The 15603-nt window shown below is 45.1% G+C and overlaps 3 protein-coding genes across 3 annotated transcripts in view; 2 read left to right on the top strand and 1 right to left on the bottom strand.

Moving 5' to 3' along the window:
• The window catches only part of fez2a (fasciculation and elongation protein zeta 2a), a gene marked incomplete at its 5' end in the record, with an annotated part of 9836 nt that extends 7906 nt beyond the window's left edge, over positions 1-1930 (top strand). The window contains one exon of the mRNA XM_080005811.1: positions 1063-1930. Coding sequence (XP_079861937.1) covers positions 1063-1079 — 17 coding nt within the window. The 3' untranslated portion in view covers positions 1080-1930. The remainder of the gene's footprint in view (positions 1-1062) is intronic.
• Positions 1931-3640: 1710 nt separating this feature from the next.
• Positions 3641-5488, top strand: clec3ba (C-type lectin domain family 3, member Ba). The gene is made up of 3 exons (XM_080005054.1): positions 3641-3836; positions 4035-4133; positions 4735-5488. The coding sequence occupies exons 1-3, from the start codon at positions 3743-3745 to the stop codon at positions 5133-5135; spliced, it is 594 nt and encodes a 197-aa protein (XP_079861180.1). The 5' UTR covers positions 3641-3742; the 3' UTR covers positions 5136-5488.
• Positions 5489-6560: 1072 nt separating this feature from the next.
• Positions 6561-14883, bottom strand: cdcp1a (CUB domain containing protein 1a; the record flags this gene model as incomplete). Its single annotated transcript, XM_080005810.1, has 9 exons — positions 6561-7070; positions 7328-7415; positions 9587-9943; positions 10054-10428; positions 10972-11169; positions 12694-13062; positions 13289-13645; positions 13972-14025; positions 14817-14883. The coding sequence occupies 9 exons, from the start codon at positions 14881-14883 to the stop codon at positions 6617-6619; spliced, it is 2319 nt and encodes a 772-aa protein (XP_079861936.1). The 3' UTR covers positions 6561-6616.
• Between the last annotated feature and the right edge of the window lie 720 nt (positions 14884-15603).

The raw sequence follows: 15603 nt of genomic DNA, 5'->3' as shown, positions 1-15603 counted from the left end.
ATTTTTCACTTTCATACCATTTCTGTCTTATTTCCGTCCTATTTCCCATTGCGTCACACTAGCTCTGATGTGAGAGCGACGGATGGAGAGGTTTGTGACACATTCACGGTGTGACCTGCACAGTGCAATCTTCCCCAAATCGTGACCCGCCCGTCTCACCTCCAATCTTCCCCTTCACTGTCTACGGCTCAGCAGTCTGTGGTATTCTGAGTGTTCATAACACCAGACCAACGCTTCTGCACTGCGCTCATATCACGCTGCACTGAACACACTGGACTTAGTTTCACAAAACCTCTTTTTTCGGATTATTTTTATAAATAGTATTTAACTTGTGATGCTATTGTGATCATGAGTTTCAAAGTCATCCCAAATGGCCCCTGTGATAATCTGTATTTTCTTTCCATAGATAGATAGATGGATGGATGGATGGATGGATGGATTATTGGATGGATAGATAGATAGATAGATAGATAGATAGATAGATAGATAGATAGATAGATAGATAGATACTATCTGCCTAATACTGACAACCTAATAAATTAAAAGTATAAAAATAAAAAAATATAAATATATCAATATCAAGGGGAATATGTGAAAAATACAATAAACCTCACAGTTAACTGTACACAATAAAATATGGCAGGATAATGGAAAGTATATATATATATATATATAATTGGTTTATATTGTATTATATATATATATATATATATATATATATATATACACAATAATACAATATAAACCAATAATAATAAAATAAAAATATAAACCACAACATTTTACTGTTGTACAATAAAATATAAAGAATGGCAGGATAATGGAAAATAAACCTGAACATTTTTAAGCAAATCACCAAATGATCACCACATTTATAAACTGATTGCCCTCCTCCCATTTCCTCTTAATCTCCTTATCTTCCCTTCTATCTTATTTGATTTGAAAGTTTGATGGCTGGTCAGTCTGGTATGAGTTTCCCTGTACTGTGTGTGTATGTGTATATATATATATATATATATATATATATATATACATCATTTTTAAAATCTGGTTTCCTTGCAGTGCTTTGTCCTACGTAGTTCGGCGGTGCTGCAATTCGAGTGAGAAGCTTCATCGCAACCGCAGCGACAACCAAGCAAAAAGTGAACTCTATGTTTAAAAGAACATAAGCACACTTAATTTATTCCTGCACGTATTTACCTCAAGATACTCCGCCTCCATCGTGTTCTCCTCCTCATTTCGGTGTATTTATTTTGTGTTGACGAACGGCCTGTTTGCAAGCAATCCCGTATCTTAACTGTGCGTTATTATTTTGTGGTCGTTGTTGTTTCCCTTTTTCCCTTTTTGTACGCTGTGAAGCCGTGCCCTAAAATGACAACTCATACAAGAGCTTTACTCAGATATTTGGATTAATAGAAGCTGAGTAAGTAAGAGCTATTATGTGACCCCAAAAAAAGCTTTGTTTCCACAACTCTGAAGCGCTCTGGTAGAAATTGAGTATTTGATGCCGATACTCAGCAGTTACAGCCCTAGTTCAACAATGGCCAGTCGTCTTCCTCACAGTACGTCCATCATGCACGGATTAACTATGTGATATTTATCTCATCTAAGGATGTCCGTATGATTCAACGCAGGCACGTACAGCGTGTAGCTGCGGAGTGTCGGCCTCTGTGCTCATGCCAGTGTTTCATAATCAAATGGAGGAGAATGTTGTTCCAGCCAAGGAGACGTAGTGTGGTCTGAGGCCACGCGGTGCGGGGCGGGCCGGGCACTATTACTAACCTACTAACTAACTATGCATCTGAGTGATAACCAAGTACGTCCCCTGCCGCTGCCTCCACGGCCGGGACGCTGACCAGAACTCTGAATCAGAGAATTGTAACTTTTGGCCATTTCCTGGGCGTTCTTTCCATGTTTCTATGAACAAGATGTCACGCTGCCTTGTCTGGCTGAGGTTTTGTACATTGTTGATTGAACTAAGCGATGAATGTCATATTCGCTGGACTGGTTTTTATGACTGATTATCCATTGAATTGTAAGTTTTATTAAAAAAAAATAATAATAATTGTACATGTTATTTAAACTTTGTACTAATAAATAGTGAACGATGAAGTTGAATTTCCCTCTTTTTCCCGCTCTGGTTTGTCCTCGTTGAATGATAGAGACAAATATGTATTACTGTATCACTGGTATTTAGATTGGTGATGTGCAACTTCCGTCATATCCCAATTCAGTCGCTGTGATATTTGGTTGCGTAACCAGTAAATCCGGGAGACATTCAATATCCAAATGATGTGTCTTGCGCGCTTGGTATGTGTTTTGTGTGCTTATGTGTGCTTGGTACTGGAAGTCATTCTCTGAGATAAGCCCTTAGGGATTTGTCCTCAACAGCTGAGTCAGCGGCTGTGGATGAGAAGAAAACCGATCAGTTGGGGAGGAACCTCTTAGGCCACGATGATTTTTGGGGACGGGTGGACGGTCGCCACTGAGGAGGCCACGTACCGAATTGGTGCCCCTGAGTCAGCCTAAAAGGGTAATCACCGATGTGGCCCATAAGGTGTTGGTGACGGTTATTCGGGATTGAGTGCAGCCACTGGGCGTGACCGTGCCGGGCCAGTGGCTGTATTTAAAGATTATCACTGGGCAAGGGTGTGTGTGGTTCCTGGTCTGGAGACGGGGGCGGTTCCGGGACGGGAGGACTCACCGTCCAGCCTTCTGGAGGTGTAGTCGGTCTAATTCGATGAACCATCTGGGTAGAGGTGCCCGCTCGAAAACCTTCGAACCGTGAAATTCACTCAGATTGGCCCTCGCAGCGGTCGCCTCAGCGGTCGCCTCAGCGGTCTCTAATTAACCCAGCAGCCGAGATTCATGCACAGAGTGTATTGAGTTTGGTTGAACTGGGCTCCTGTGTGTACCCTTCTTACCAGCACCAGGATTGGACATCACATCCTGTGTATTATTGCATGTTAGAGAAGGGCGCTGGAGAAGAAAGTGTGTGTGTGTGTGTGTGTGTGTGTGCTGCAGCTCTACGTTCTCCATCTCCCTGAGAGGAACCAGATGCCGGCTCAGGGAGAAGCACCAAAACAAATCCGACCCCTGGCGCACCACGGAACAACGACACCGAGGGCTTTCTGGAGACGAAGCAAAAACACGGGGAAAGATTTATTTATCTTGTTCAGTTGTAGCACGCGGCCATGAATAAACTGGGTAATTGGAGTCAACGGAAGTTCACTTGAATGAAAGTGGCATCGATGGTTCACCAAATCTGATACACATGGCTCATACACTTTAACCGCGTACTGTGTGTTGAGCCATAAGAGAGAATGTTAAAGACGTGAATATTAAAGACAAACGCTCCGCACACACACACACGCACACACACGCAATCCCTCTCCCACGATTCAGTCACCCCGTAAACATACCACACGGAACCAGAGTCACGCTCGCCTCCGCGGTGTGTAAAGAGGCTGGATGATGTCATTCACCCCCCCCCCCTTCCCCGCCTCAACATCCTCCAAAGCAAACACCCCAAACGCCGCGAAGACATCTGCAACTCATTTCCTCCGTGTGAGATAAGATTTCCTCACACGACCCCGCCGCCGCCGACACCCCCGGCGCAGAGCACACGCCCGCCCCTCGCCCAAACAACCTCGCAGTCGCGCAGAGGGGTCTTTGCCTCGCCACCCCACCGTCGTCGGCCTCTGGATTTACCGCTCTGCCGCCCAGCGTTTCCCCGCGCACCATGGCGACCGGCCGCGCGTGCTTGTTGCTGTGTCTCCTGCTGGCGACCCCGGCCCTGCAGCAGAACTCCACCAGGAAGAGGGGCGGCAAGAAAGGTAGGACGCAGAAGCCCCCGCGGTCGTTGACGTCTCAGTGTCTTTTTTTTGTTAGTTTTGTTTTTGTTTCATTATTAAGGAATAAATGTAGAAGGACATAATAAACGACGAAAAAAGTGAACCGTTCCCGGATGTGTCTTGGTTCTGCTGGGGGGGTGGGGGTGGGGGTGGGGTTGGTCGTCCCTCTCGCTTCGCCAGACGCAGAGAACAGCGCCGCGATCGAGGAGCTGAAGAAACAAGTGAGCGACATCGTGCTGGAGCTGAACCTCCTGAAGGAGCAGCAGGCCTTGCAAACAGGTAGGATTCGCGCAGGGCGACGTGTGTTTGCCGTCCCGGTTTACCGATAAGGGCCGGCGGTGGTCGGCAAAGCAAGGTCCGCGGTTCCGGGGTATGACCTTCATCAAAATGAATCCAACCCAATCCAACCGCTTGATCACGTTTTTAGAAACGCTGAATATGCAACATGACGATAACAAAATGCACTGATAAGGAAATATAAAATATGTATAGGTATATTGTATCTAAATGCATGTGTAAATGTATTAAAAATATCCCGGTATGAAACTAACCAGCTTGATAAATAAAAACATGAACATGGCTCTGGTAAAGACATTTATAAGCTACATTAGTGCAACTGTTAAATCATGTAAAAACACAATACTTCTCAGAGAAAATGATTCATTTGTATATAAGGTGATTCTTTGAGTGCGGTGGAACATCAGAAATGTTCAACTTAAAATGCGGCCCGTCGCCTGATCTTCAAAACGACACCCGGCCCTCGAACCTAAAAAGTTTGCCCACCCCTGCTGGAGCATAAAAAGAACAAAACAAGTTATGTCAAACAGGACGGAACCATCACACCTGTCTTACTGAGTGACTGACTTCCACCCCCATACAGTTTGCTTGAGAGGCACCAAAATCCTCGGCAAATGCTTCCTGGCTGATCCGGTGAAGAAGAGCTACCACGCGGCCAGCGACGACTGCATCGCCAAGGGCGGCAGCCTGGGCACGCCTCTGACGGGGGATGAAAACGACCAGCTCTACGCCTACGTGCGGCAGAGCATCGGCCCCGAGGAGCACGTCTGGCTGGGGATCAACGACATGGTGACGGACGGCCACTGGGTCGACCAGTCGGGGGGAAGCGTGCGTTTCAAGAACTGGGAGACGGATATCACCCTGCAGCCCGACGGCGGGCGGCTCCAGAACTGTGCCATTCTCTCCATCTCAGCCAACGGGAAGTGGTTCGACGAAAGCTGCCGCGCCGAAAAGGCCTCCGTCTGTGAGTTCAATATTGTTTAATTGTAAGTCGCTTTGGATAGAAGCGTCTGCTAAATGACTAAATGGAATGTAATGTAATGTTGAAGGTTGCCGCTGCTTCTGCTGTCTCCTTCTGTTGTAACGCCCTGAAACTAACTCTGTTCTATGCATAAAATAAAATAAACACTCTTTGGCACACGTAGGGGAAATCTTGAGGAATTATGTTGGAGTGGCTGAACTAAGTAGTTGATTAAGTAGAATGTGGAATTAAGTCTTAGGGCATTCGGCAATGTACCAGCATAGCATTTGATTAATGAAGTACACTCCTGGTTGGCTGTCTTTATGGTTTTTTTTATTAAAACTTTCCTCACTGTCTATCCAATAAAACTGTATTACTGAACAGCAATGCACTGCTTGACTTATCTATCACATTCTGCTTTCGACTTTTTAATATGTTCTGGTGCTTACACTCTTCTGAGAGTCCACTTAATGAACCCATTTATTATTTAAATTTGTTAATGAAAAATATTTTTTATAAGGAAACAAGTAACAGCAATAACAAAACCTTACAATAAAACAAGCAACTGCCAGAGGCATGTCTCCCCCTAGAGTAGCTTTTCTGAATGCCATGGTATTATATGTAGGAGAAGCGATGGATGCGTAATACTTCTACAGGATAATATCTCAAATAAAAAATAAAAAAAAGTTTTTTTTTAATCCAGAGCCCAAACAGGCCAACACACTTTCATTTTTTTTTTTTTAATATTAATATTAATATTAATATATATATATATATATATATATATATATATATATATTTTTTTTTTTTTTTTTTTTTTTATGTAATAAAACAAAAGTAATTAATTGATAAGGGACAATCAGCTATTTGATAAGGTAATTTGGCCATCAAGAAAATGCGCACCAGATTAAAAAAAATTATACTCATCTCTCAATCAACCTCAGTCCTCTATGGGATTTTTTCCTGTAATAATTACAAGCAACGAGGAAATGGAGCATTGCAGTGATAACACAGCAGGAGGCATCACCCGTCGTCATAGTCACAGACAGTAAACATAAACGTTCATTACAACTGTCTTGTGATTTTAATCAAAGCTTAATGTGTGGAATAAATAGAAAATGCGAGTGATTATTTCCTGATGAAAATCTATATTTCACAATTTAAATAAAAAGGATAAAACTAAAAGTAGGCGCACACACACACACACACACACACACACACACACACACACACAAAAACAAACAAACAAAACATGGAGAAGTAGCACTGATAAATTGATTATCAAAGCAAGATCGTCCGTGCCTCATCTCCAATGAAACAATGTGAACTACCGACAGACAAGTTTGAACAGGCTTTGGCTTCGGCTGGAGAACACAACTGAAAGATGCGGAAATCCCTGTTGCGAGGGTTAAAAGCAGGTGATCACATATGCCAGGGAATGGGTTCTGTACAAGTGGGAAATGCTGATAGAACAAAACAATAAAACCCCAAAGTGACACAGTGCTCAGTCACTGCCCTCTGGCTCCAACCGAGGACCCAGCGTGGGTTTCTCAGAGTCTTCCATCTCCCGTGGGACGTTCAGGCCGTACAGCTCATTGTCTTTCATGGATGGGACGTGGCTTGGAGGCCTGGCAGGCACCGGGACAGCCTCCTGAGACGGGGGCACAAACGGCCGATAGACGTCCACCTCTGGGTGGTCTGTCCGAGTGTCCGTGGAAGGCGCTGGTTTGAGCGGGTCCATGGGTCCGGTGAAGGGCCGGTACGTGTCAACGTCCTCGTGGATCCCCATCTCCCCGCCCTTGATCAGGAGGTGGGTGTAGACCAGCGTGTCCTCAATCGAGGCGTAGACGTGGTAGTCATCCTCACCCGACTGAGGGTCATCCTGCCCTGGCCTGAAGCTGGTGCCATTGAGGTTGTAGATTGACACCTGATGGTTATTCATCATTTTTTTCTTTTTCCTGTGTGTGGGTAGTGATTGAAATGGAGGGAAGTTAAACGCTTTAAAATAACAAATATATGTATTCAAACAGTCTAAAACCAGGCAAACAGCAGAGCATACCATGACATCAACAAACCTGAAAGCGTGCACAAACGAGTAGCTATTTTAGTCCTCTGTTGTAAGATATATGCGATTTTGTTAACAATAAGCAATAAAAATAATTGAATGAGAGGAGGATGTGACAGAACAACACCCACTCGCAGCATATACACTCACCTGATCACCACACAGACCACGACCAACACGATGACAAACACCACCAGCAGGGCAGCCACCACGCTCAAGACGACAGTCAGGATCGGGTCTGGTTATCAACAACGAAACAAACAAAAGTTGAATATTTATTTTACAATGAATGTCTAACCCCTGGTGCTAGGGCGCGGTCCGGTCCGGGTACGCCCTTGCATTGATCTGGTCGCGCTTCGCCTATCTCTCCCAGTGCCAAAACTCATACTCATACAGTACATACACCACACAATAGGCCTCGGGTTTGCGGGATGGGTGGGGCGCAAGCTACGTGGGTGGTGATGCGGCGGGCATCTTGCCTATCACGCTCCTGCCCCAGCGTGCTTCTCCTTAGTCCCGAAACTTTAATCACACTCATATTAGCCTAGCACTCACACACCAATCCTACTCCGTACAACACTCCACCAGACCAGGGTCTGCGGGGCAGGAGGGGTGCGAGTGATTCCGGTTCGAATTGCCTGAAGGACTCGTACCCCCACATCCCACAATTTTAACTGCAATTTCCAACAGCACACATTGAGCACTGGGTTTTTCTGGGGTGGCGGGGCGCTGGCGGGTCGGTGTGGGGGCAGGGTTGGCCGGGGGGCGGCCAGGTGGGCCCCCCGCCGTCTGGGCCCCCCGCCGGCTGGGCTCAATCCTGGTGGCTTGTGCCTGGTGGCTTAAGGTGTGCTTCGACCTGGCGGGGCTGCGGAGAGCGCCGCCGGGTCCTGGGCCCCTGGGAGGGCTGCTTGCTGTTGTGGGTGTGGGCGGCGGCTCTCAGCCTTTTGCGCCCCCCCTGTGCGGCTTCTTTGCGGCGGGTGCCCCAGGTGGTGGAGGGCCCATATATTTAGCGGCCTGCTGGCATCGGCCGGGGGGGGGCTAACATCCAGCCCCCCCCATACATGTAGCAGAGCACACTCTGCTACGTGTATGGGCACTTGGCGCTCATGGCCAGGTGGGGCGTCCGGTCAGCTGCGGCGGGTCGGGCCTCGCCCTTGTGCGTGGCGTGGGTAGGGGGCCTGCCGGCTCGCGGGCGGGGTGTCGGTGCAGGGCCTGGAGCCGTGCCTGCCGCCTGTGGCCCGGGTTCTTCGGGGCCCTTTCCGCTGCTTGGAGGCTCCACGACAAAATACCGACCTTATAAACCAGAATCAGTTGTAATAAGCCCTCTGTGGACACACCCTCACCCTCACCCACACCCACACACACACACACACACACACACACACACACGCACACGCACACGCACACGCACACGCACACGCACACGCACGCACACGCACGCACACGCACACTTCGAGTGCACCCCAGAACCCTCCTGGTTACATTCCTCTCCTTTCCTCCCTCAGTGACTGTCATAACTATGACAGGAAGAGGCCACGTGACCAGTTGCTGTTCCAGTTTTCCTGGACCTAATTAATTGTTTTTCAATACATGTTGTCGTTCAATGTTTATGTTTCCGTGTACATGTTGTTTGTTTCTATGTTTATTTGTCTTACCCGTGGTGATTCTCCCCCTCTTGGAGTAGTGATTAGTTGTTTATAGACCCAAACATGAATTGTTCTCCAAAGAGGGGGGTTGGTGGTGATTCTCTATAACATAAAACTGTGCTCTTGTCATTCTACAGGTCGTCCACAGGACACAGTTATTGCAGCAGTTCTTGATGATTTAAGAATGAATAAAGAGTTGCATTGCAGGTTGAGAACTTGAACTCCACTTGCAGATTAACTCTGTCCTAGGTGCAATGGCGTACAAATACTGTGTTGTATGCCTGGCATGCTGACGGCACAGGTAAAAAAAAAAAAATTTGAATAACTAACCCTTGCAATGTCAGTTACACACCAGGTATTATTCTTAAGTGCCTGGATAAAACACATACAGTGGTGTAAAAAAAGGATTTGCTCCCTTCCCGACTAGCTCTATTATTGTATATTCGTCACATTGGATGGTTTCAGATCTTTAGAAAAAAATGAGTCTGAATTAAAGCACTGGGATAAAACATTCCTCCACAGCGATGTGAAAGACTGAGATCAAATAATAGGAGGCGTTGCTGCTAAAGGCGGTGCAACCAGTTATTATGTTTAAGAGGCCAGTTGCTTTTTCACATTGGCGAAATGGGTGTTCGATAACTTTTTTCATGTTCTCAGGTTACCCTTTGTCTAATACTACAATTGGTCTAAAGATCTGAAATCAATCAGTGACACATGTGCAAAAAAAGAGGTTAAAGAACTGCAGCGGGTGTGGTTTTCTTACCCTTCTGCTTTTGCAGGGTGATCTCGGTGATCACGCTGAAGTTGCCGCTCTCGGTCATGCAGTTGGACATGTTGAGGTAGAAGCTGTGCGGGACCGTGAGCTTGTGCACGTTGTCTTCGTCCTCCCGCCGGCTGTACTTCTCCTCCAGGGAGCCCAAGCACTGCACCCTGATGTTGGTGTGCCGCGCGCTGCACTTGGGCTGGCTGAGGTTGGTGAACATCAACTGGGCCGCCATCTTAGCGGGGACAGCCACGATCCAGGAGACGGTGAAATAGGACGTCATGCCTGCCGGCCAACCCGGAGTGGCCAGGAGAGCCAGGGCACCTTTCTTCGGAGATACCGTGAATATGTACCTATCTGAAATGTGCGTTAGAGAGGGGGGGGGGGGGGCGAAATGCAAATACGTCAAAATCTCGGAAAACATTTAAATGCATCATTCGATGTACTTCACCCGCTTCAGATGCTACCTGAGATCCTGTCTGTGAACTTGACTTTTAGCAGTGGCTTTGATACTGATTGAGGCCTGTTGTTCCCTATGTTGGCGGCGGTGACGGACACATTGGACACGTGGATTTGGATCTTCTGAATGGGCCCTGGGGAACAAAACAGTCCCAGAGGAGTCCCGTTGCCCTCGGCTACCGCGAGGGTGACACTGTCGTTGCACCGCTGGCCGGGCAGAGACTGCTTGAGGCCGTCGGCGGGCGAGAGAAGCTCCACGGTGCCGTGCTCAGGAGCAAGGAGGGTCCACGTCATGCTGCCCAGGGAGGCGGGCAGGCAGCTGGGCAGCACGGGCAGGACAAGCGGGACGGGGTCCTTGGAGCAGTCTTTGAGTTGACGACACTCTGGGGGGGGGGTTAAAAGTTGAAATGTGACTGTAAGATGGTAGCGTTTTGGTCAGACTAGGAATAATGAAAATAGGGGCGGTTTCACAGACACAGATTAGTTCCAATCTCAAACTAAATCACACCTTTAATTTATAAAAAATAAAAAATAAAGAAAATCTGATTTCGAGAAGGAAGATTAGAGCTGATCTAGGTCGAAGCGAAGGCTTAAATTAAACCCAGCCAGAGGCGGGTTTATCCTCCAGGTCGACACCGACAATAGAGAAAATGGACAGAAGAAGCTGACTAGTGCTTCATTGCCTCAGTCTCGAAATTCCTAGTCTAGAACTAATTAATCTTAAATTAAGCAATGTCTCAGAAAGGCTCTTTTTAAATTCTGGATTAATTTAGGTAGGATTAGTTTTGCCACGATTTAGATTCAATCTCGTCTGAGAAACATCCCCATTAAAGGAATGGTAAATAATTAGTGAATAGTGGCCCGGGTTTAGCGACTGGTTATGTCTAAGAACTAGTGCTATGGCTGAAAATGAGAGAGCTATTCACCGATGACTCTGGTGGCTGTGACGCAGAGGTCCTCCATAGAACAATCCTGGAAGGAGAGCTGAGTCACGCCCAGTGACGGAACCACGACCTTCTCCTGCGTGCTGGAGCCTGTTTTCATCTCACAGTCAGAGCCGGGCCGGATCCTCTCGATGGAGAGAGAAAGCCCCTTCTCCTTCTTCAGGTCCACGCCGCACACTACTACGTAGACACCGTGACGAACGAACACACACACACACACACACACACACACACACACACACACACACACACACACACACACACACACACACACACACACACACACACACACACACACACACACACACACACACACACACACACACACACACACGAGAAGATCAATCAGGCTGCGGAGAACGAGCTGAATCTGATTTAATTTCCTCCCGGCAACATGTAGTGATTTGTATTTGACCTGGAAAGGCATTTATTACTCACTGGTGAGGAAATTTGAGAGTCGCCCAAAGTTGCGAAATAAGGGATGACATGATAATATTAAAGGCCCACATTCAAGAGACATTTCGGCAATGTTTTCTGTCAGTACCCCAAAGATTTTTACGTTTAGCCAATAATACACAAAAAAGAAGAAATCCTACTCTTAGCACTGCAGGCGTATTAATCTCCAGCTATACTATGAAATCCAGAGGCAGAGGAGTCAGAGCTTTTAATGAAGTAAACTACAAAAACCCTGAAACAAAAGTAAAGTGAAAGCACCACATAGACATTTCTAGTGAAAGTATATAAGTACTTGCTATTAAATGTACTTAAAGTATTAAAAGTACTACGCAGTTCCCAGATTTCAGATGTCAAAAACAAGATATCGGAGGACTTGTGGTCATTTACGAGGATTTGGATCTAATGAGTCATTGATGAGCAATACTAAATCCACATCTTGACAAATAACCTCTTGAACTTGATAGATCCACTTCCTGAACAAACTAAATTTCCCCTAATTACAATTTGTCAAAAATAAAAATACTTATTAGCCTCAAAAGCGAAAACAGATTTAAAATAAATTGAACATTTGATCAGTTTGATTTGATTGAGTGTAAAATGGGTAATCGTGTGCAACATTGGAGATCAAATTAAAATCTGTAAATGTACATATTGACTGACTTGAAATACATTTTGTTGGTTGACAGGCCACGGTGCAGAGCAGATTTACAATTTCGCCAGACAATTTGATTTATTTTGGACAAAGTAGCTTTTAATCATATATATATATATATATATATATATATATATATATATATATATATATATATATATATATATATATATATATATATATATATATATATATATATAAATACATCTAGATTATTATTTTTTTTTAATACTGAAGTAGCACAACTGTGTAAGAAATGTGGTAGAATTGTAAAAATATTGATATTTTCTTTGGACTGAAAGTTGAAAGTCTCCGAAACTGGTACCTGAAGGCCTACACCTTCATTGAAAAAACAGCACCCTCCAGTACTGTGATTAAACACAATAACAATGTACTTGTTACCATGTAGACTTGTTTCACATCTAAACAGAAATGAAATTAGGCGGAAAACGTGAATAGCTATTGGGCGAATACATATTATGCAGCAAAATGCTGAGTAAGCATTATTCGTCACTCAAAAAAAGCAACATGTGGTAAGTCGTCGTTGTGGGCGCTGCCAAACTGTATGGTTCATGCAAGTGTGGTGGGAGTCAGACCTGGGAGGCCGGTCCCGACGGAGGACACCCTGAAGCGCAGGGAGAGTCCTGGTGCACCGGTTCGGCTCAGGTCCATCTCGCAGTTCCTCAGGGTCATTGAGAAGTTGTCCATTTTCCGAGCCGGCTGGGCATCGGCCAGGGGGGGCACCAGGAGAATTTGTCCTTTGCTGTGATACTCGATGGCCGTCCTCTTCTTCTTGCAACGAGGCTGAGTGTTATTCAAAAACTCAATGGTCGCACTTTGTTTGGGAGGAACCTGAAACTCCCACTGAACCAGGTCGTCGTCTGGAAAGCTGTCCGGGTAGTTTGGCGAAAACAACTCGGCCGATGCATTCCCCTTTGGAAGAATCACTTTGATTTTGGCCAGGGCTGGAAGAAAACAAATATATACATAAGTGCCTTCTGCAATATCCAACTCTTCCACCGTGATCAGACTTATCGACTCATCTCTATGTTCTTCTAGACTTTATCACCACCATCATCATCACCATCACCATATCATATCATATCATCATAACCAGGCGTGAAAAAGTATGAACATGATACGAGAGGGAAAAGGAAAGTATTCGCGATTGGACTATTCAAGCCAACTCACACTTTATTTCTTCCCCAACGGACACTTTAAACTGAGCAGCCTGCAGTTTCTGCTTGGCTGGAACGTCCACAGAGAACCGGCCGAGGTTCAGGATCTGGACTTGGCCGATAGCGCCACCTCTGCAGAAAGTCCCGACGGCCACTGTCCCCGCGGCCTGGAGGCGGTAGGTGTGCTGATCCGGACAGCCTTCTGAGGGATTAACAACCTGCCTCAGACCCGTCTCGGTCAGGTCGATTCGGAACGCTTTGGACGCGGCGGCCTTCAGGTTCCAGGTGAATGTGCGGTTAAAACCCATCAAAGGTAGAGAGCCAGTTTCCGCCTGGATGATGTCCCCGCCACAGGACCGGGATGTACAATCTAAAAAACAGCGATTACCCTGGTCACTAGGACACTTTGAAACATCCTAATCCTTCTTCTGTATTGGGAGTCTCCCTTGCCAGCATGACATCTAATTAGATAGAACAATCCAAATGTGATACCATTAATTTGCATTTGACAAGACAGGAAATTAAATCGAGACTTACCGATATTTCGTAGAATTTCCACATGTATGACATCTTGGGGTTTGAGGCATTGGAATTCAACTGAATAAGCACGAGAGTCTCTTAACACAGCTGACCCGCCACAGACTTTTATTCCCTCCCCAGTGCACACTTGGCACTGTGACCCCTTTACTTGGCTACGGTTGATGTTGAAGATGGCCCCCTTGTCAGGGATGATCTTTAGCTTCAGGAAGCCTAGAAGGAATCAAGCAAACATTACAATTCCATAAAAAGAAAAATAACACATGACACCAATGGTTAGGTTGTTAACTGCGGGAAAGAATAATATCAGGCAAAGAGCACTGTAGTAGAATTAATTAATAGATTATTCCATTATTAGAATACATTTTTAGGACATTATATGTGTATATATTGTCATTTAAAGTTTTAAAGCACAGTGTTATAACCTCTTGCATTTGGACAGACACACACACACACACACATACATACACACACACACACACACACACACACACACACACACCTCCATTATGTGAATAATTTGCTGTATTACCTCTTATACACGCATTTTTCATCTCCACTCACTTCGTATATGTTTCTGTTAATAATTGTCTATTCACCGTTCGGAAGAATGCATGTGTGTATATATGTGTGTTTTCTGTTTTTATATTATTTATTTTGTTCCTGACCTCTGTAAAGCGTTTTGGGGCAAACTATTTTTGTTTTGTTTATGTGTTCAATAAAGAAAAGTAATGTTATTTGATAACCTTTCGGTTTAATATATGACTGGTAACATCAGTGTCTGTGATTTGATTGTATTTTATTTTTTAACTACGGGATTCTATTTATACGCAAAACCTCTGATACGGACCTAGGCTTTAAACGCCCAATTAACGGCGATTTATTAAAGACGCCAATAATCCACAAAGTGAATCATTCCGCTCCATTGGCTATAGCACACATAAACAGACACGTAAACAACACAGACCGTCAACCCGTAAAGCAGCACACAAAGTGGAACTCACCTGACGCGTGTAAGAAGCTTGAGATGAGAAGGAGCGCCTCTAGACTTCGGGCCCCTGAAAAGCGCATGTTGTCCCCGGACGAGAGAAAAAAAAAAAAAAAAAAAAAAAAAGATCAACGGGTGATGGCGGACCCTGGCATGGATCCCGCGCAACTTACGGACCCTAATCTAAGGGCTCGGAAATCCCTCTTCCTCGAGGTCCCGCTGCCCGGTGCTCCCTTCCGGGTGTCAGGGTCAACGCCTCCTCCAGGTGTGGGCGTGGCGTGCTGGCGCGCTCGTAAGGCGCCGCCCCCCAACCTCGCCCTGGTCATGTGATTACTATGTGATATGGAACGTAGCAAACAATGGTAAAGGAATAACTTGTGATAAATACATGAATAAATAAATACATTTTAAATAACTATGTTTTTACTGTAGGTAACGAAGTACTTAAGTACTTACTCAAGTATGCTCACCACTCCACTACATTTCAGTGCAAATATCCATACTTTTCATACATTTTCATAGCGTTACTTAAAAAAGAAAAACAAGAAAAAAAAGATTTTAACTACTGAATATATTGGTGTATATTTGTAAATTACTATTACCTACACTATTTTTGGTGTACTGTAAATTGTAATCAGGATCGGTAAAGTGCAGTAGGCCTAGTAGTACTTATATGCTGTATTATAGAACTATATTACTTTTAATAATTTAAGTACATTTAAGAGCGAGTACTTACATTATTTTACTTAAGTGGAAGTGTCAATGTGGTACTTCAACTTGTACTGTCCTAGAGTCATTCTGTG

The sequence above is a fragment of the Zeus faber genome (genome assembly GCF_960531495.2).
Source record: "Zeus faber genome assembly, chromosome: 8".
In the NCBI taxonomy this organism is placed as follows: Eukaryota; Metazoa; Chordata; class Actinopteri; order Zeiformes; family Zeidae; genus Zeus; species Zeus faber.
The sequence above is the reverse complement of the archived record's forward strand: the minus strand, read 5'-3'. Positions and strand labels throughout refer to the sequence as shown.

Bases quoted from the DNA above. Each gene is read 5' to 3' on its own strand.
- clec3ba (XM_080005054.1), top strand. From the start codon at position 3,743: ATGGCGACCGGCCGCGCGTGCTTGTTGCTGTGTCTCCTGCTGGCGACC. The intron at 3,837-4,034 runs GTAGGACGCAGA...TCGCTTCGCCAG, and splicing joins GAAGAGGGGCGGCAAGAAAG to ACGCAGAGAACAGCGCCGCG. The intron at 4,134-4,734 runs GTAGGATTCGCG...ACCCCCATACAG, and splicing joins GCAGCAGGCCTTGCAAACAG to TTTGCTTGAGAGGCACCAAA.